Genomic DNA, 22,545 nt, shown 5'->3' on the forward strand with positions numbered 1-22,545 from the left:
CAAAAGTGTATAATTCTGTTTCTGTTTTGTATAAACCGAGAGAAAATTGTATATACACATGCAAAAATGTATATCTTCGTGTTATACACTTAATTATACAATTTACAAACATTTTACTTCAAATATTGCAGAGAAAAAGGCCAACGAATTATACAATTGCGAATTATACAATTGCAGTGAAATACAATAAGTGTATATATTGTGTTTCTGTTTTTGTATAAAGCGAGAAAAACATACATCTTCTTGCTATACACTTATAATTATGCAATATACATACATTTTAATTTGATTCAACTATATGCAAAAAAAATTATACAATTGCAGCGAAATAAGCCAGCGAATTATACAAGTGTATATGTATAACAAATTATACAGTTTTATGTTTGCTATGGAGCGCAATTATGCAAAGTTTGCTATAGCATACAAATATGAATTTTTTGTTTGCTATATGTGAAAGTTTTCCTATTATGTATAATCAATAGCCATGATACATGAATGTAAAGAATATATGACCATCAAAAAATGTGGTGCAGTGAATAAGATTATTCGAGCTTTAAATATAAAAAAAATCCTTAATACGAAGCGCTTTCCTCTGAATAAATCCTATATGGCATGAATTTAAAATAATTGAGCTGCTATGCAAATATCAAACACAGTATACAAAAACTCTTAAAAATTAATCTACACCAAATACAACTTTAAAAACTCAAACTACAAAATAATTTTATAGAATGTTACTTGTGCATCTATGGTGCATTAAGAAATTTATTTCTATGACCTTCGAAAAATTAAAAATCAAGATTATGTATTATGCCACAACATTATGGTGAAAAACTTGTAAGATACATAAATAATTATTTTTAATTCCCTCTTTTTATATTATCTACATATGAAAGTTTTTCTCTTTAAATTTTTTATCATAAAAAATTTCAAAAATCTTTATTTTCGTTACCACAATTTATCACATAAACTAAAACAAAATTTCAAAAAAAAATAATATTTTCGTTTCCAAAATTTGTCACATAAACTTAAATATAAGATGTTATTTTCGTTTCAAAAATTTATTTAAATAGAAGATATGCATCAAACTACAAACTTGGTAAACTTATTGACTTTCTAATAAAATAAAATATTATATATACTGATGTAGAATATATGATAGGTTAAATTTTGGACCATTAAACAACAATTTACAAGTTGAACTGTTGGACTTAATGTCATTTCTTAATTATATATATTACATTACAAATAATATATATATATATATGTTGTTAACATCATTGATCAGGCGCACAAATTAAATTATATGTAAATAAAATAATAATAATTATCTATAGTCGATTCATCTACTTTTAATTTAAATTAGGATAATAATTAATCGATTGGATACAACTTTATAAGTGACCATTTAATTTGACTTCAATACTCTAATCTAACAGCTAGCGTTGATTTTTACAGAGTTACGATCCGACGAGGATAAATTATATATAGATTTTATTTATATTCATATGAGATAGAAATTATTTTTTATAGACTGTCAAAGCAAAAAATAATTAAATAGGAAAATATACAAGTATCCTCTTAACTTATTTTTAAAATTTCAGAGATACATTTATACTATATTAAAGTCCTATTACCCCCTCAACTTATTTTATAATTAATTTTATACCCCTTTTCGACCTACGAGGCACTAATTTGAGAAAAAGTCAACCAGTGTTTGGCCACAAGATAGTGTCACGTAGTTCAAAAAGGGATAGAAAATTATTAATAAAATAAGTTCAGGGGGTAATAAGACCTTATTATAGTATAAGCGTGTCTCTGAAATTTCGGACATATGTTGAGATGGTACTTGTGTATTATACCTGAATAAATAGAGAGTAGAAATAAAATTGAGGAATCAGATAATGCTAGCATAATAATAGCAATACTGATAAGGGAGGGATTGACCTTTGTAACGCATATTCAGTTGTATCGGCACCGTTCCATTGATTTGTTTTTTATCAGAGCATCAAGCAGCGCAATTCGATTCCACTTGACTAAATTCATGCTCCTCCAAGAAGAGTTTGCTTTACTGAACTCCCTTTTTTATAACAAGCCAGAAATTTTCGATCCGACGCTTGTTAGTTCCTAATTTTCCTCGAATAATATCTATTTTTCTTTGAATCTATCATCATTAATCGCACATCATCTACGTTCCTTTTCTTCGATTGTTCAAATCATCACAACCTTACTTCTCGTATCTTGTTCATATCTCACACCTTTTCTCATATATCAATATATGTTTCATTTAAGCATTTTTCATTTTTTTTTATATTTATTTTCAAACGTAAAAATTTTTAACTGACCAACACTCCATAATCAAACTTATTTTAATAATACATGCATAGTATGACAACTTCTAATAATTTAGGAGTTTCAAAGTCAAATCTCTTAACAATAAATTTCACTGATTAAATACTAATTAACTGTTGCCTTTGACAAGTATGATATTATCTCAGTTTGAAGACTTCTTCAATAATTTAATTTTTGATTAGATTTGTCATTATCATAATTTAATAAATAATATGATTACATAACACTTGAGGCCAACTGGATCCTTTTAGCTTTATTAAATAACCGTATATTGAATTCAACTTGTTTAAAATTTAATGTATTTTTATTTATTAAAAGAAAGAATATAATAATTATATTATACTCATAATTAACACAATGTTCTTTTTCTTAACAAGATCCTAAAGGTCAATATTTTATATTAGGTGTGGATTCAGACGTAATTTTTAGAAAAATTTAGAAAGAAAAAATGCAAAAATACTCAACTCTATTATCACCCATTTTTACTTATCCGCTATACTGAAAATAAATAATCATATTTAATTATTCAATTTAAAAAATTAAAAGATAATTAATCATTTTATATATATTTCACTCTTATTATTGAGTATTAATTATTTTAATTCAATTTATTTTTCAAAAATTTAGATGACTTACATTCCGTCGAATTTTTAGAGCCAACCAAGTTTTTCTTTAAATAAATAATTTTTACGTAGTTATCAAATATGTAAACTTCAAAAGTACTAAAAGCTATGTACCCAAATTCACAGCTAAAATTAAAGAATTTGACTTTCGAAATTTCAGTTATGCTACCTAAATTGGAATAAAAAAGTTACATTAATTAAGAGTAAAATAAAAATATTACTATCATTTATTTATTGTTCGTAGTGTGTCAAGTCAAATATAGACAAATAAAATATCAATAGAAGGAGTAAGTCACAACAATTAATAGTTTTTAAAATATTAAAAAATACCTAAGAAAAACTACATTCAAATGAAACATATATTTTTATTTTAGGGCTTTATTTTCAGAGTAATTTGTTAAGAACTTAACAATTAATTGAATTAAGATAGAGAAATGCCCTCAATTAATAGAAGGTAGACTATTGTCTCGATTTTTACTTGATGTTTGATATCTGTATCAAAGTTCGAGTACTTCAAATTCTCGTCGAGTACGATTTTATTCAGAGTAAATCGTTCTCTACCAGAGAACAGAGATTTTCTCTTCATATCTAAAGCTTAAATCCAAGATACTTAATTAAGGAACAAGCAACCCAAACCATCCAAAATTTAAGTTTTATTATTTCTTTCATTTAGCCCTTTTTTTTAATAAACTTTTCTATTTACCCATCAAGAATACTTTACTAAACTGAGTCCGGAGTCTAAAGGGTATAAAATAATAACAAAAATTTCAAAACGATATATAAAATTTTATATTAACCAAAGCGGCAAAATCGCTGAAACAACAGCGATTACCATTTTAAAATTTTTTGTTAATATTTTATATTTTTTAGGCTCCGAACTCTTACTAAACTCTAGATATTGTTTCCTAGGATTGTCCAAGAAAATAAATTTCTTACAAAACCCTATTATCTTTATCCACCAAATTGGGATTATAAAACCCTTAATTAAAGGGAAGCCAAAAACATGCATTAATTTTCTACAACAAACTTAACCAAATCTCTAGAATTATGGTAATTATAACTAATAACAAACTTTATCCCTCACAATAATCACTCAAAAGATATTTCTAAACTTCACAAGTTTTCAATATATACATAATACAATCAAAAAACTTTTTGTATAATTTATGTTAATCAAGAGGAAAATGATGACTACCTAACTAAAATTGAAATCTCAACCAAATATTGTAGACTACAGAAAACACTACTTCTGAATGAGCCTACTCTACGTAAAAAATTAAATTTATTAAATTTCAATATGCATATCAGATATATTATTATTATTTTTTAAAATAACCTAGATTTCTTATGATCAAAGATATTAATAGATCATATATTATTTTATTATAGATCAATAAATAGCAAGTTAAATCATTGACCAATTGAGATTTTTTTAAGATATGTGTGGTGTTTAATAATGTGGAAATTGCATCAAGTGGGAACTTTTTAAGGGTCCTCACTATGGTGTAACTTGTACTCAACATTTGTTAATTAGCACTTAAAATGTTTTTTTATCTTAATTTTTTTATTCTATTATCATTTCAGCAAAAATAATAAAAAATTATTATTTTTACTGTCACCTAAACTTTGTTTAAGGCTTATACACTATGGTGACGTATCGATTTAAAAATATGTTAAATTTTAAAATATTAATTTTTTATCGCTATTGATTTGATTATTAAATTAATTATTATGACAAATGAAAAACTGATAAATACATTAGAAATTATCAGGTAATTCACGTCTGAAAGTCACGTATTTACAAATAAAAAAAATAACATTTAATACAAAAGGAACCAATTGATTTTAGACAAAATAATACTACTAATAAATGAAAAAAGGCAATATAGTTTTTTAAAATTTTAATCAAATAGGTGTAGAGCTCCTGCATTTTCTCCAACAGACAGAAACAAGATGAAATTATACACAAGTAATAAATGATTTAAAGATAGGATAGACCATAGTAATATAATATTATATATGGCTTCTATCCTAACTTATATGATAATTTTTAATTTCGAAAATTAAATAGTTTCAGTTTGATAAAAAAAATATATGTATATTTTGCTAAATGAATTTTTACATAAAATACTATAGGTAAAATAATTGATAATTTAAAATAGTTAAAAGATATATAAAAAAATTATAATTAAAGATAGATTTATTTAAAATTTAAAATTTTAAAAATATTATATAAATTAAAATAAAGAAAATAATACATAAATCAATAAATTAAATAAAGGTCATTGTTCATTGAGGCCAAAATAATTTATAATTTAATTAATAATCATATAAAGCAGACGATATTTGCATATGGGCATTGTTCACTGGGGTCCTAACATATTTATGGTAGGTGAAATTGACACGTTTAACTCTTAGCAAGTGTTTGATCATAAAAATTTAGGATTTCAATTTTAAGTTTTTATTTTAAAATTATTTATAAGAAATTGCATAAATATAATTTAAAGTTAAAATCTTTATTTTTTTAAAATATAAAAATTGACGCATGAATTAATATTTACAAAAAAGGCCCATTGTAATCATAAAAATTTTATAGGAACGACTTAGATTTGATGGGAAGATATTGTTTATATTATGTAGATGAGTTGTCTTAAAAAATAGTCAATTATGACTATTATTGACTAGTAGATTATTATAAAATAATGTCTATTTTAAAATGGTAATAATATCTGCAAGCATTTATTTATATAAAAAAAAACATGAAAGTATGTAATGTCTTAGGATATTATTCTATTACCTTATTTATGCAAATTGATTATTGATGATTCGATAAGATTGTATAAGAGTTAGAAATATTTTAATAATTTTCATAAATTATTAAAAGAAAAATCAAATTTACATTTCCAAGTATAGTTCAATATCAAATCATTTCCAAATCATACTTTAAAATCACATCATAACCAATAAATTCCATGACCTTACCATCAAATATGGTGGTAATCATGTGACCACCTAATTTATAACATGTATTGTTCATTTTCATGAATATTAAATTTTAAATTTATTTTATATTTAATCGTTCATATTTTATTTTTCATATGTATAGTTTTTTTCATTTTTATAAATATTAAATTTTGAATATCATATACTCTTCATTTTATATTAGTCATTCCCATTTCATTTTACACAATATTTTTAAAAAATAATCAATTTTATTAATTTACCCTTTATAAATTTATAAAAAAAAATATGCTTTAATAGCATAAGACATATACATAAAATACCAATAGTAACTAATAAGCCTTTAAAAAAATTGAAAATTCTATATTAATATAGTCTTTAGAAGATTATTAATTGTAGCGATAAAATTAATTATATTTTAATGCAATAAATAAACAAGTAATCTAATACATGTTTTAATAAGCTGATCAACTAATATGATACGAAATTAAATTTTCTTATAAACAAATCAAAAGGCAACAACAAAGAACTATCTTTTCTCATGCAAATAGAAACAAGAAAGATACTCTTATCTCACCACCTATAAATACATACAATTTTCTTTAGAATTTTCAACAAATAATTAAAAACAAACAAAAGAATAAATGGAGAAAAAGGCTCATCATTTACTTAGAGGTGGAAGAAGAGAAACAAAATATAGCCATGGATTTTCTTCATCAGAAATACAAACTTTAACATCTATTTGTGAAACAATTCTTCCTCCTATTCCTCTAAATTCACTTCAAAAAAATAACAAAAAAATTCAAAACTTTCATAAAGTTTCTGGCTCTCAATATCCAATTCCTGATGAGGTATGTAAACAAATCAATAGCCTGTCAGATTTACTGTTTCTAGTCGATATACATAAATTTCGAAAAAGAATGATGGATAAAAAGCCTACCTTTTTCTTTTTTTCTTTCCCCTTTATTTGTGGTGAATTTAACTAATTTTTTTTATTATAGAGTTATTCAGTTAGTTAACTATCTGAATTTTCACGATAATTTTCTCATACTATTTTTTCTAATTGATATACACAAATTTTGAAAAAAAATGGATAAAGAAAGTTATATTATTTTTTTTTCTTTTTGAGGTGAATTGAAGTATTTTATTAATCATAGAGTAATTCAGTTAGTTAGCAATCTAAACTTTCACGTGTAATTCTCTCTCGTTTTTCCTACCCTACTATACCGCTTACTTTTTCTACTTGATATGTTTAAGTGGACGGCTCTTTAGGTTAATTCTTTGGAAATAGATTAAATCTTTTTAGTTTGTTTTTTCCTTTTTCTGGATTGAATTGGAGTAATTTAATGATTGGAGAATCTGAATAACTCAGTTAGATAACTACCTGAATTTTCATTTTATTGACGAGGATTTTAATTATTTTTTTTTTTGTAGGTTGCTGAGATTGTGATGAAAAGGGGTTTTTTTGAAGCAAGAATGTTGGTGAGGAGTTTGTTAAGAATTCTATCAACAAGAATTGGGAGTTTGTTACTTTGTGGATTATTTTGTTTTGGAAAAAGTTGGCCTTATATTAACAAATTCTCTGATATTTCATTGGATAAAAGAGAAATTGTGATGCAAAAATGGTTCAACAACAGATTTTTTACTCCTGTTAGATTGGCATTTGTGTTTGTCAAATTCTTGTGTCTATACATCTTCTTTACTCAGGTATTTCTCCTTCTTGATCGCTCGATATCTGATATCTATATTAAAATCTGATTATATTTGTATTTATTTCGAAAAGTCTTGTATTGAGAACAAAATGCTTTCAAACAAATATAACTTCATATTCAGAATTAGAATTAAAGATGAAAAAGTAATTATCGCTCTAACGCAACTGGCTTTTATAAATTTTTGTCTTTTGAGTCTAAACATGACCCATATTTTTTTGCAGGGCTTTGTTGTCTTTTTCACCTTTTTTTTAATTTTGTATTTTTCTCAAAATCTAAACATGGCAAGGCACATGGTTTTTGCAAGGCTTTTTTTTGTCTTTTCCTCCATTTTTAAAATATAATTTTATCTTGATATTTGAATTATTGATTAATTCTAGTTTTAGTCCTTATATTATTTGATAAAGTATATACTAAGCTTCAACTATTTTTTAAAAATGTGAACTTTTAATCCTTTTGCTGATGAATTTTCATAGTTTTTCGAGAATTACTAACCATTCATATTGAAATTCTATATTTGAAGATAATGTACTTCTTAAAATAGTTCAAATATAACATATTTTCTATCTAAAAGAATCAAAAGCATATATTTTAATTAATCAAAAGTTATATGTATTTGACATTTATCACTAGGATCAAAATAAAAAATTTACGAATAAATTAAAAATCTCGAGTACTTTATAAAATTATGCTAAGTATTTTATTAAAATCTCGAGATACCTTATAAAATTATGCTAAGTATTTTATCAAAATATCTTTCTTGATTTTGGAATTAACAAATTCCTATAAAGAATTGGTCACTAGGAAGTTTCATACTTTAATTATATCTTAAATTGTGCTAGTATCATGTTTTAAAATCTTTTACTTATTTTATTTTCAAAGCTTCTTAAAATGTGATATTTTTAAATGAATTTCACAAAAAAAAACTATTAAATTAATTTTGAGGAAATGATCCTTTTCATTACATATGATATGCAAAAAAATCCTTATATGGACAATTTGTAAGTCAAAACATGTGAATAATGAAGATGACTTATAATTTATTAATCACTTTTTATTTATTGAAAAATATCACTTTTAATTATTATTTTTTAGAAGTTAGGTGGTTGAAAATGATTACTCATTTATTTGGATTTTTTCATATAAATAGATAAACTTTTTATATGGACCTGTATCTTCTTTCAATAGAGCAGAAAAAAAGACACTTTATTGTTAGTTTAGTCCCAAGATTTTAATGTACATTATATTTGTTACACTAAAACAACATCAACAACTAGATTGTTTTCTCTTTATTATGAGGTATTTTACTCGGACTTTTTAAATATACCGAGTATAAGTCAAATTCTTCAAAAATGACGTATTTTTAAAGGACTTTGGAGGGCCCGAGTAACATAGAGTTTATGAGATATTCAGATATAGAAATGTGTTTGCCTAGGCGCGGAGTTTTAGAACGACTAAAAAACTTTTAAAATTTTGGTCCAGAACAAGTCATAGATATTGAAATGTATCCTTCTTTTTTAGTCTGACTAAAAAAAGAGAGTCACATAAATTGGGACCGAAGGATCAGTTGATGTTGAAGCTTATTTACTTACAAAGAGGGGAATTTTGGTCATCAGTTAGTTGATTTATTGGATCTATTATTTGTCTTGATTTAAAACTAATTTGCGAGTGTTTTTGACCTATGTTGTTTGAATTCTTCAAAAATGTAAACGAGTGCATGTCAGTTCCTTCATGACATAGACGTGGCAACATGTTTGAAGAGTCCGAGTAACATAGCTTTTGACATTACATTCAACAAATTTGCATATTTTGATCAAGAAAGTTGACAAAAGAACCACAAAAACTAGTTAAAAGTGCTAAATTGAGTGTCTTTTTCTTGCTATAGGTTGGTGAAGATTCAAACAATCCAGCATGGGATGACATTGGTTATCAAGTAGACAATGAAGAGAACTCTTCAGAAACACCAGATGAGAGACCTCTTCAGAAGGGAATCATCGAAACTATATACGAGACAGAATCAAGCATTGTAAAATCTCTTGTCGAAAAAGGCCTAAAAGTCACAGAAGACACAACAAACAACATGTACAAGGTTCAATGTGATGTTGTCATTGTTGGTTCAGGCTGTGGTGGAGGTGTTGCAGCAAGTGTTCTTGCAAGTTCTGGACAGAAAGTCGTTGTTCTCGAGAAAGGAAACTACTTTGCGAAATCAGACTATTCTTCCCTTGAAGGACCTTCACAGTCCCAAATGTATGAATCAGGTGGTATACTCTCAACTTTGGATGGTAAAGTTATGATCTTGGCTGGTTCAACAGTTGGTGGTGGCTCTGCTGTTAACTGGTCAGCTTGTATTAAGACCCCTGACTCCGTTATACAAGAATGGGGCGATGATAAAAGAATCTCAATGTTCAAAACCCCCGAGTATGTATCAGCTATGGACAAAGTTTGTGAACGAATCAACGTGACAGAGAAATGCACACAAGAAGGTTTACAGAATCAGATTCTCCGTAAAGGGTGTGAAAGACTTGGTCTTGAAGTTGAAGGCGTGGCAAGAAACTCATCCGAGGATCATTATTGTGGCTCGTGTTGTTATGGATGTAGAAGAGGTGAGAAGAAAGGAACTGATACAACTTGGCTAGTCGATGCTGTGGACTGTGGAGCTGTGATTATAACAGGATGCAAAGCCGAGAGATTCATACTCGAAAAGAAAAAGTATGGGAAAACGAGAAGCAAGAAATGCTTAGGAGTGATTTCAACTAGTATGAATAAAGACATCACAAAGAGTATATGTATTGAGGCAAAAGTGACCATTTCAGCTTGTGGTTCTCTTTTGACACCTCCACTTATGATCTCTAGTGGATTGAAGAATCGAAACATTGGTAGAAATCTCCATCTTCATCCAGTCATAATGGCGTGGGGGTATTTCCCCGAGTCAAACTCTGGTCTCAAGGGAAAAATATACGAAGGAGGAATCATTACCTCGGTACACAAAGTGGGGAGTTATGATTCGAATGTAAGAGCTATTATAGAAGCTCCTGCTTTAGGACCGGGATCGTTTGCTGCTTTATGTCCTTGGACATCAGGAGAGGACATAAAGAATAGATTACTCAATTATGACAGAACAGCTCATTTGTTTGCAATGGTTAAAGACGTTGGGTCGGGGGAAGTTAGGTCCGAAGGAAGAATTAGCTACACGTTCAATGGCATGGACAAAGAAAGTTTGAAACTCGGGCTAAGACAAGCTTTAAGGATCTTGATAGCTGCAGGAGCTGCTGAGGTAGGTACTCAACGTAGCGATGGACAGAGAATCAAGTGTACAGGACAAAGTGAAAAAGCACTCGAGTCTTTTCTTGAGACGGTCACAGCAGCTGAGGGGCCAAAGTCACTTGTAAAGGATTTTACAACTTATTCTTCTGCTCATCAAATGGGGAGCTGCAGGATGGGAATGAACGAAAAGGACAGTGCAGTCGATGAAAACGGGGAGAGTTGGGAAGCAGAAGGACTATTTGTTTGTGATGCTAGTGTTCTTCCAGGTGCTGTTGGTGTAAATCCAATGATCACTATACAGTCTACTGCATATTGTCTATCCAAGAAGATAGCAGAGATGATAAAAGACGGAAGATTCTCAAGATAAGCGATCCTCAGCTACTTATCCTCTTTATATATATATATATATACTGTTCCCATACGAATTCGTAATGCCTTGTCCTTCTTTGATTGTTCATATATTTATAATGTTCATTTAAAATTAAAACATATTGTATGACTAGTATGGATTAAGAGGATATCAATAAACAAAATATTCAAGTTTGATGTATTTCAAGTGTGTTTTTGACCGTTTTATTCGTATATATAACACAGAAATGCAGTTACTATATAACTGAACGTGGATAACGGATCATAACAGAATTGAATTGAAGCACAAGAAGTGTAAATGACATACAATCATGATGTGGTAGAAGAATGAAGACTTCTTCTGATATTTACTAAAAATTAATATAAGATCTCAGAGATACATTTTCTGATCATAATTGAGTTAAGAATGAGAAAAATATACAAACAGGCATGGAAATAACATTAGCTTAATGCAACTCTTCTTGGCAACACCTTGAGCCATAAGGCTCGAATCATTTGTTAAACGATCAATAAAATGATGGCGGATTCTCCACTCACACCATAAGCGATAAAGTGCCTCCAACTTGCTGCTGCAGAAACTACTGTTTTCCGCTTATTCAGAAGCCTGTCTTTGTTATCCAAACACAGATCTTAAGTTTCTTCTAGCCATCAGAGTCTGTCTCGCGGAATGGCAATGGAACTGCCTTCACTGCCCTGAACTTTCCGACATTGTTCAAGTGTTCATTCTCCAACCTAAACAATCACAAATAAATAGTAAGGAGTCTTGTATGTTTAGCACATAATGTCTTTGCTAGCCTGCTAGGGACTTAGTGTACCTGTAGAAGTTCCAGTGACCACGTCGAATAACTTCCAATGAGGCAAGGCAAAAGTCAAGTAAACGCGACTCAAAGAATCCAACGTTGAAATGCATCACTGTCTCCACCCAAGCAACTCTCAAGACCAAATTCAAAGCCTATGATGATTCAAAATTTTGAAAATCTGTTCAGGTATATGATATTGTTATATGTAACACAAAAAACTGTCGAAAGACGAAAAGGACTTACAATTGAAGCATAGTAAATGCTCTTATTCTTCAAGACTAGTTCATCTCTGAGCAAAAAGTTCTTGGATTTCAAGTTAAAGAATCCCCAGTCCTTAACAAAATCCCAATACAACTGATAAACTGTGGCTATAACTGAAGTCACCAAGACGATCGAGAACCATAACTGTGAGTCAGGCTCTCTTGCATAAGTTAGCCTAGCACCAGCTGCTACCATAGCAGAAACATACTTTCCCAAGTTAGCTAAGTGATTTATGTCAGACTCTTCGAACCATCTCCTTGCACACTAGATAGATAACAGAACACACGAGTTAATTCACTCCGAAAACTGTCAAAGTTTGAATCTTTAGTTGTTACCATATTTACCTGCATTGCTCGCCAATAATATGGCGCGAAAGAGATAACATAAGCAAGTTCTCTGTACATCCTTCCAGATTTACACATTGGAAGTCCATGAGCTGTCAAACTTCCAGCAAGAAAATAGCAAGCTGAAGACTCCAAATGCCTCATCAATGGGATCTAAACACAGGAAAACATTCGTAAAGTTAAGAATGCAACTTTGTGGATGTTCATACTTTGCTCTGTAGTCTTTTAGTTATCATATAGTTCCTATAGTAAAGACTATATGTCATCAGTTGTGACGTTTATGAAGATTCAACCCCCTCGGACACTTAAGCAACCAGTGTGATTGTGTCACACGGAGACAACTTCACCGTTGCTCCAAAGCATAGAAGATAGTAAGGTTAGCTAACCTGGCTTGTTAGTTGATCAGCCATGAAAAAGTCTACCATGAGGACCTGCATCAATATCATTATATTTGAGAGGTCAAGAATCATTACTCAAACTACGCCGTTCATGATTTTCAGGATGTGAAAGTACCTTGTAGAACGGAGAGCAGACGATGTTACGTATCACTTTGAGGAAGTAGAAGCGCGTTGGACGATAGAAAACGTTCAACGGACATATCAGGAGAGCAAGAAAAGTCTGAAAAAATGCAAAGTGCAGGATTAGAAAGGGATGCATTTGAGTCATTTCAACATGAATGTTAGTACTAGTAAACAAGATTTTCTTTCGGTTAACAAACCAGTAGTAGAATTCCAGGAATTGCATCGACTTGGCTCGGAGAAAATCCATTAGAAAGTAAGATCAAGTGAACAACAAGAGCTCCAACAACAGAAGTCATTAAACAAGTTCCTATGAGGAATGCATCTCTGTATTTGAGAGCTGTTTTAGGTTGAAACTCAAATATGAAGTTGTAATTGATCCTTGTGCCTTTCCATAGGAACAAATTGCATCCATACATGAACAAATGCAAGCTTAGCAATGCAAACATGCTGCACAACATTACACAAGTAAACTCATCTTTAGTATTCGTAAAGATGTAACTTCGTTTACACTATTACTGTAATTTAACATGTCATAGCACGTTACAACAACAACATATCCAGTGTAGATCCACAAAGTGCGACTCTAGGGAGGGTACAGTGTACGCAGACCTTACCCCTACCTCAGAGGTAGAGAGGTTGTTTCTGTTAGACCCTCATCAGCTCATGGAAAAAACAAAGCTTTCAAAATAGTAATTACAACAAATCGAAGTACGAGTAACAACAAAATTCAATGTCGGAGCCACGAATTTCACAAAGGGTGTCTAGAAATAGCACAACAAAAACTCTACTAAAAAAAATAGAACTAGTAAGATTCATACACACGAGCACTTCCTCATTCCAGGGACGTGAAACCACTGGGCTATAACAATTTGTTAGGTTAAGGATGTCCAAAATATATTATTTAATTATTTTACTTGTGTATACGGTACTTTTTCCCAATAGAGGACAAGAAACTATAGGAGCAGTACTACGACTACTACTAGTATCGAAGTAGTACTACGATTACTAACATCCTACTATAATTTGTCTCCTCGCTCCTATCTAAGGTCATATCACTTGTTATAGCAAGTTATTTCACTTTATTTTTCAGGTAACTAGTTCGACTTATTAAAAAAGTCTTACATGATAGAAAAAGAAACCAAAAATTAATTTTGAGAGAATATAAGTATGTTCCTTCACATAGCTTAACGAGTTTAAGTTTTATACACCAGTGATGTAACGATATATTCTTAACCAATCATGTCACTTATAAGACAGTTACGTATAAATCGCGTTTGTAACGAAAATAAATTACCAAAGTCACAAATTATAAAAAGAAAAAGACATTTTTCCATAAATTATGTCAATAAAGAGGGAAAAAAACATGAAAAATAATGTGATTAAAATAAGAAAAAAGTACCTGAAAACAGGGTAAACAGTTTCAACATAAGCAGCTTCAGTTCTTGTAGAAAACATGCCAGTCAAATGGGCCAAAATTGCGTATACACTAAATAATGTCACAAAACAACCTGTGAAAAGCCCTGCAAATCGAAAAAATCGATAAAAAATATTAGTCGTATTTAACTTATATACATTGCCAGTATAAAAAAGAATTACACTATCGATGTATTTTACGTGTTCAATGGACCTTTTTTATTACTAGTGTGCAAGTGGTTTTTAATTTGAGCTAGAAACGCCAAATGAGCTGAGTTAATAAATGCGATCGATACAACGACCCTTCTAACTCAGAATCACTTCAATACTTTTTCTCTTTTTTAATTTGTTCTTTTAAATTTCTAGTTGCAATTTAATTGGTTAAAGAAATTGTTTTTTTTTCTAGAATAAAGTAAAATTATACTCTATATTGCTAAATATATTTCTTGTGGGACAAAATTATCTTTTGAGTTTATGTGAGCTACTAGTAATGTAAACCCCAAGCAATTGACAACTTCATTATCAATTAGTTTATTTGAGTGACACCTTCACCCTCTTTTTTTTTCACTCGGTATACGAGTCCCATATTGAAGTTCCGATTAAATTTTAATCGCATTGTAGGACCCTTTCGGGGTAGCTTTCTTAACATAATTTTCTCTATACTTAGGACTCGAACCTTGAATAAGTACATTAGTCACCCAATTCTCATGTTTAATATTCTTTTTGTTCTATATTAGTTGTCATATTTTGATTCTCTAGAGTTAATTTGATAATTTTCAAAATTAATTTTTTTAAGAAACAAGGATTATTATTTATATATTTAATTTGTTTGTTTTGTTGTTGTTCTGTTCCATATTAGTTATCATATTTTGATTTCCTGAAATCAATTTAATTAGTTTTTTTAAAGTTAATTAAAAATAAACAAGGATTATTATCTACCTAAACTTTATATTGCTCTATTTTCTACACACCTAAGTGCTGACCTGTCATGGGAGGTGTTGTCATCGCCTCTAGGCGCGTCAGAAGTAGAAATTTGACGAAAAATTTCTTCTTCTCCACTGGTCATCTTCCCACCTTTAAAAAAACTAGTGTTTCTTCTTCCATACCATTAATCCTTGTTCCTTTTGTAAAAAAAAATCACGATTTCCTCTCAAAATTAAGTAGGATTTAGTTGTTAATGTTCATTTCTACTTCAAATCTTGAATTTAGGGTTCGTAATCTGCTCTAATTTCTTATTTAGGTCCCTAATTTAAATTTTTGAATTTTCTCAAAATTCATCAAAAATGTCAAACGAAAACTCGAATAACGTTGTATGGATGAATCAGACCCAATGCTCAACGTTGTAGAGAGATACAAACACGAATTTTGAACCCTTTGATGAAGAAGACCCACTTATTGAAATTGTTGTAAATATCAATTGAGTTTCTTATATCAATCTTTGAGAAATGTTATAATAGTGGAAGAAGAAACAATATCAGCGATAGAGTTTTTAGAACGAGATTTCTTAGTGTTTAAAATTACGATGAAGGTTGAAGAAGCAGTAGTCGTCAAATCTAGAAAAGCTTCAAAGAAAAAGAAATGGAAAAATGAAAAAGAAAGAGAAAAGGAGAAGTGAATATATAAAGCAAAAAAAATATATAAAAGAATAATTAGATTTTTTTATACAAAAAAAGAGTAAATATTACGTGGCAGCGCATGTAGACCTCTGCCTAATATAAATCTAGGCATGAGTTTATAGGAGACTAGATATTTTACTTATAAAAAATTCAGGAAAGTGATAGGACCCCGTAAAGAATAAATGTTGAAAATTCGATAATAGCACAGGTAGACTTTTGACCGTTTAATTTTTTTTTTTGGTTGTTGAAACTTTAGTGAACTTTATTTGTACCTTTTATTAAGCACTAACATATGCATATATAGATTGATCTAGAGAAACATGTAAAAAAATGAAATTTTATAAAAAAATTTAATAATGGGGTTGGTGAGTGAAGAAATTTACCAACAAAAAAAGTGACCATATGAGATTCTTTATTCTGTTGTGGTCTTAAAAACTTCATTGCCTTTTTCCTGTCACTGTTTGCAAAGTGCTGTGTGAATAAGGACTCCACTTCATCCATTAATCTAACCACCTTCTCACCATTATAACAAAACAAAAAAATAATAATAAAAATATTATAAAATTAGTACATACATTTTCTACCTTATCTTATAAAAGCAACCATTAACTCATTATTAAACATTAACAACATTATTTTCATGATAGATTTATCTTTCTATATTGCTTGGACTCGAGTATGGGACCTACTCGATACAGGTTGCAGATCTAATGATCCGATTCTTTATTATATAAAATTTTAGGATTCAGAATGTGAATGAGTGTATGATATGGTACGGTCTAGATATATACATATAATATATCCAATTATGTGTATTAATACTAATGCGACAGATACTATTATAAAATATGAAATTAGCGGTAAAATCTATAGCTAAATGGGATTAGCAATGAATTTTTATTGTTTAGCTACGAAATTTTATCTATTAATAACTTTTTAAAATATAGTGAAGAACTTCTAAGGATCCGAGCAATATAGTTAGCATAATGACATGAGGCCTATATTTTTTACTTTTAACAACAATCATGACAACAACACGAAAACATAAAATGTAAAAAATATTGAACTATATATATTATTTGATACGACAAAAGTCATTTTTACGAACGCGATTATTCATAAAGATAATGATGTATGTTTATAATTTATACGTGAAATTTACCTTATCAGAGCTGATGAAATGTGATCTTTTTACTTGTTTAAGGTAATTTGCTGATGATTGCTGTTTAGCTACCTGTTTGATAATGAAAAAAAGTATATTATTACAAAATATTTTACGTGTCATATGTATTTATTGATTTGATATAAATACTGACGTTTTATTAATTTTTTAATTATATGCAATGTACTAAAACAATATATTTACCTTGTCAAACTTTTTAAGTATCTTCACGAAAGCAACCATATTTAGTGAGCTGAAAAAAAAGAGTTAAAAAGTGAAATAATTAGAACTAAATTATATAAAGTAAATAAATACGTTCAAGAAACTTCTTCTATAGCTAATGAAAAAAAAAAATTGATCAAAAGGTGACAAATAATTTAGCCAAATATAGAGAAATTGAAAAGGAAAAAAAAAAGAGTTAAAAAATATTTGATACATATTTTGTCATTTTCTTATTGCTTTAAAAAAAAATCCTTTGTAAAAGATACACTTTATTTGTTTGTTACATGTTTGTTTCTAATAAATAATAAATGATTGCTATATAAAGTCAAAATAATATTACGACATAAATCTATTATATTACGAAAACGAAATCTCGACTATAACAAAAATACAAATATATCACAATCCTAAAAAGAGTAAAGTGTTTTTGTTTTTTCAACATCAAAGAGCTATATATGATTTTGACATATATATATATATATATATATATATATATATCGTGTGAAATAAATATATATAATCATCATTGTAATTTAATATGTTATAATACGTATCCAACTATGTTATATACCACTTTATTCTAGTTCACTAACGAAGCCTATCAAATGATCTGATCTTAAAATACTTGATCGTGTAAATATTTTTATGATTCTATCAATACGTAGAACTGAACTCTTGAGTACCATGATGCTAGCTACCATGGTAATAGAAGTTTAAATTCTACATAGTACTATCGATATATATATTGCATTTTTTATACGATTATCATTACCATGGTCAAATCAAATTGTGTCAACTAAAAAAAAATTATATTTTGTACCACGATAAATATATATTAGGAGTACTACTTAATATTCATGTATATCAAAATTCTGAACACTAACAATATTCTTAGTGAAATTCCTGATTTTCACGTGGTCTTTTATATACATACTATATGCATGCATGAAAATAATTTAGCGACAGATTAACGACAAACCTGTAAGTTTTGAGTAAGCCAAGGCCTCTATAGAGTTCAACAAAAGCACTTCTAATCATTTTTTCAGCACATTGTATTTTCTTCTTGTTGATATATTCTCTAGGTCCATCTTTTTTAGGGTTATTAACTAAATCTTCCCATAACATAGATGTAACAGCAGCAATTGTACGTGTTGGTGTTGTTGCTGGAATATCAATCCTCATAGCAACTTTTGGTTTTCCTCCTTTTTTTGTCTTAGCTCTTGTGCTTGCTGAATTTACAAAATTTATCCCATTTTTCTCTAGTGCTGCTATCACTTCTTCTGTTTGTGTCCCTGTTGGACTTTCACAATCACTTGGTGTTTCTACGTACACAAAAAAAAAAAAGAATGTTATTCGAGTTATGATTCAAAAATAAAGTCAGACACATGTCGAATCTTTAGTTACTATGTTGATTGGATCCTTTAAAATTATTGTCCTAATTGTGTTGTATAGTAGAGGAGACAAGATATCAATAAAAGGGTTTATATATACATGTTGGTCGGAACATTCAAAAAATAAAGTCAAACACATATCGTTGTTGTTTTTAGTTACTGTGTTGATTGGATCCTTTAAAAATATTGTTCTGATTGTGTCGTAGTAGTGGAGGTGGGATAACAATAAGGGGTTGGATCATAAAAAACGAAGTCAGACACATATCGATTAATCTTTTGAATGTGCATAGATTTTGTTGTTGTTTTTAGTCATTACATTGATTGGACCCTTCAAAATATTGTCCCACTTGTGTCAGAGTAGCGGAGGTAGAATATCGAAAAGAGGGTTTATCAATTAATATATATATTGACCTTATATATACAATGTATTTTATAGCCAAAAAAATAAATAAATATTATTCTGCTCCTGTCGTGTTTGATCCTAAAAAATTACACACCTTATATATATAATGTATTTTCTAGCCAAAAAAAAAAAATTAAATAAACATCATTCGTCGTGTTTGATCCTAAAACACTACATATTTTTTAGAAGATTATTTGACACACATCAAACAATACATTTAAAGAATTTATCAATTGAACAACATATATGGAATTCATAAAGAAATAATTAAGTTGATATTCTAGAAAGAAAGAAAAAAATACTTTTTGATTTTTTAAAGTTTTATGCCTATGTGGCTGGGAAAGTAATACGTACACAATTAAATTACATAATTTTATGTGAATCTCTATAATAAGTTTTAATTGATAACATAATAGACTAGATGATACACTTAACTAACATCTTGTTAATTGGTTGGACAATATAGTACTAATTAATAACGTAAAAGAAATTATACAATCGACGTATATAATTTAAATTTTTTAGATACATATTACGTAATTTTTCAAATTTAAAATTGTTATAGAGTTTGAATTTCTTAAGGTGGACATTTTTATTGAACAATATAGTACTAATTAATAACGTAAAAGAAATTATACAATCAACATATATAATTTAAATTCTTTAGATACATATTACGTGATTTTTCAAATTTAAAATCGTTATAGAGTTTGAATTTCTTAAGGTGGACATTTTTATATGAAAAATATTGTGGAATCCACTAATATATTATCAAATAAGAATTGATTGATTTGTTGGAAGAAAAATAAAATACAATCTTTGTATTTTTGGGACCACCATGATTTTTATATAAATGGAGGAAACTATTCACACTTAATTTAGCCATATTATTTTTTTGATAATTCATTAAAATTAGGAAAATATGTCTTGTATTAATGCAAAATATTTTATGCATAATCTTTTTCAAAAAATAATTAGACATTAAACCCAAGCTAGTTGGACAAGTATTCCCAATAATAAACTTAAACGTGTTTAATTTGGCTATTTTTAAAATTGCCCTTAAAATATACAAACATCGCATGAAGTTTATTAAGAAAAAATAAACTTGTTTTACTAACTTATCATATGATATGTTTAAGTAAAGAATGAAAAAAATTAGATAACTCACCAGAAAAATCAGAGTTCCGTCCAGATGATGAGTGAGATCGACTGAAAAACCCGGAACCAGATCCAGACCTTGACCGGAGAGTTTTCCGACTCCGGTCACTGAGAACTTGCTTGAGGTCCAATAGTATTTGAAGCTGTTTATTGAGAATATCGCCTCTTTCAAGAAACTCACTCTCTTTCGTCTTGTAAAACTCATTCACTTTTTTCAGCTCTTCATCCAACATCTCAAAAAATAGCCTCACCTACACATGCAAAGTGAAAGTTTTTCAATATCGCTCTTTGTAATTTCAAAAAATAATAACAATCAACGACGAATAATTTTTTATCGCTACCAATAAAAGTCTATAGGATGATCATTAGCAATAGACTATCAAAAATGTTATATAAGTGTTACCTAGTACCGATGATTTTCGTAGCTAATTTTAATTATTTTTTTTTAAAAAAATATTATATATATATATATATATATATATATATGCATATATTATTTTTTTTTAAATATTATATTATTGTTATTATTACCTCATCTTCTTCAGAAAACAATTGAACAAGCTCATTTTCAGTTTCATATATTTCTTCTTGCTCTTCTTGTTCCTCTCCATTTTCTCCTTCTTTAATTATACTCTTCACCTATAATAAAAAAAAATATATTAAAACCAATATGAAATATATCAACAACTTTACAAATCCTAACAAAAATTTCCCAAATAATAATTAAATTGTCATTTTCATTTTGACCCCCTTTTTTTTATGGTTGTTGTACTTGTTTCAACTATTCACGATAATTTCATGATACTAACATAAAAAAAATTTTAAAAAAAAACCGTTTCATTTTATTGCCTTCCATGCTAAACCACACACCCCTTGAAATTAAATCTTCTTGATTATATCGAAACTAACGAATCTATCTGGAGATAATAGAATGTATGCATACCTTACCTTTCTGTTTCTGATATTAGGACGTATGCAGACGTTATCCTTCTGATTCGGATATTAGTATTAATATGAAGAAGAAGAAAAAAAACAACATTTTCATGAAGGAGAAGAAAAGGTGGCAAAAAGCAAGAATATACATTTGATACTATTGATACTAGTGGTGTTGCCTAGCCATAGACTATATTATATAAATTAAAATATTTTTATAACTTTTACCTCAAAATAGCATCACCTTTCCCTTTCTTTTTACAAACAATATGACAAAAACAAACTACAATATAATTACAAAAAAAAAAAAAAAGACATACTTGAGAAACTTCATGAGATTTATGAAACTTCATGTGAGATGTCATAGTGAATGAACGAATCGAGTCGAATATGGATCGACCAAAATCATGAATAAGTGAAGAGTTTCCATCATGAACATGATGAGGTTTTCTTGATATTTTGATTTTCTTAACTTGTTTTTTTAGTTGCCAATAATTTACAAAAGCATCTTTCCATTCTGGAATTAGTTGTGCTTCAAGTTCTTTAGAAAACTTCACCATTTTTTTTTCTTTTGAGGAAAAAAAGGAGAAAAAAAAAGGAGGAAAAGGAGGGGAAAAAATTAATTTTTAGAGATGAGAGACAATAAGAGGAAGTTTACAAAGATTATATAGAGGGGTACGGAATGGAGAGTGTTTGAAAAAAGAGACAAAAGTTAGTAGTATTCCACCATTCTCCGTCTCGAAATATTTGTCACGTTTTATTTTTCGAGAGTTAAAACAGAATAATTTTAATCAAGATACAGTTTTTTTATCATATTAATACAATAAAAATTAACTACTAAAAATAATGCAAAAATCGATAGACGAATCTGTCCCGTCCCATAATATTTATCATACTTCATTTTTCGAGAGTTAAACCAGATTAATCTTGATCAAGATATAACTTTTTATCATGTTGATATGATAAGAATTAACTACTAAAAACAATGGAAAAGTCCTGTCCTATAATATTTATGATAGTTTTATTTTTTGAGAGTCCAACTA

At 28.5% G+C, this 22,545-nt stretch overlaps 2 protein-coding genes across 2 annotated transcripts; one reads left to right on the forward strand and one right to left on the reverse strand.

The window, feature by feature from the left end:
• The first annotated feature begins 5,068 nt into the window (after positions 1-5,068).
• LOC101256627 (long-chain-alcohol oxidase FAO1) lies at positions 5,069-11,459 on the forward strand. Its single transcript, XM_004247697.5, has 3 exons — positions 5,069-6,787; positions 7,371-7,643; positions 9,531-11,459. Exons 1-3 carry the CDS (start codon positions 6,581-6,583, stop codon positions 11,274-11,276), a joined length of 2,226 nt encoding a protein of 741 aa, XP_004247745.1. The 5' UTR covers positions 5,069-6,580; the 3' UTR covers positions 11,277-11,459.
• A 136-nt stretch (positions 11,460-11,595) lies between these two features.
• On the reverse strand, positions 11,596-22,171 carry PHO1-1 (phosphate transporter PHO1-1). The gene is made up of 15 exons (XM_004247698.5): positions 21,823-22,171; positions 21,101-21,208; positions 20,580-20,820; positions 18,597-18,939; positions 17,600-17,648; positions 17,396-17,467; positions 16,617-16,746; positions 14,604-14,724; positions 13,402-13,651; positions 13,197-13,301; positions 13,070-13,114; positions 12,684-12,836; positions 12,322-12,603; positions 12,094-12,230; positions 11,596-12,010 (listed from the first exon to the last, which is right to left on the reverse strand). The coding sequence occupies exons 1-15, from the start codon at positions 22,060-22,062 to the stop codon at positions 11,920-11,922; spliced, it is 2,367 nt and encodes a 788-aa protein (XP_004247746.1). The 5' UTR covers positions 22,063-22,171; the 3' UTR covers positions 11,596-11,919.
• Between the last annotated feature and the right edge of the window lie 374 nt (positions 22,172-22,545).

This window comes from Solanum lycopersicum, chromosome 9 (genome assembly GCF_036512215.1).
Source record: "Solanum lycopersicum chromosome 9, SLM_r2.1".
NCBI lineage: Eukaryota > Viridiplantae > Streptophyta > Magnoliopsida > Solanales > Solanaceae > Solanum > Solanum lycopersicum.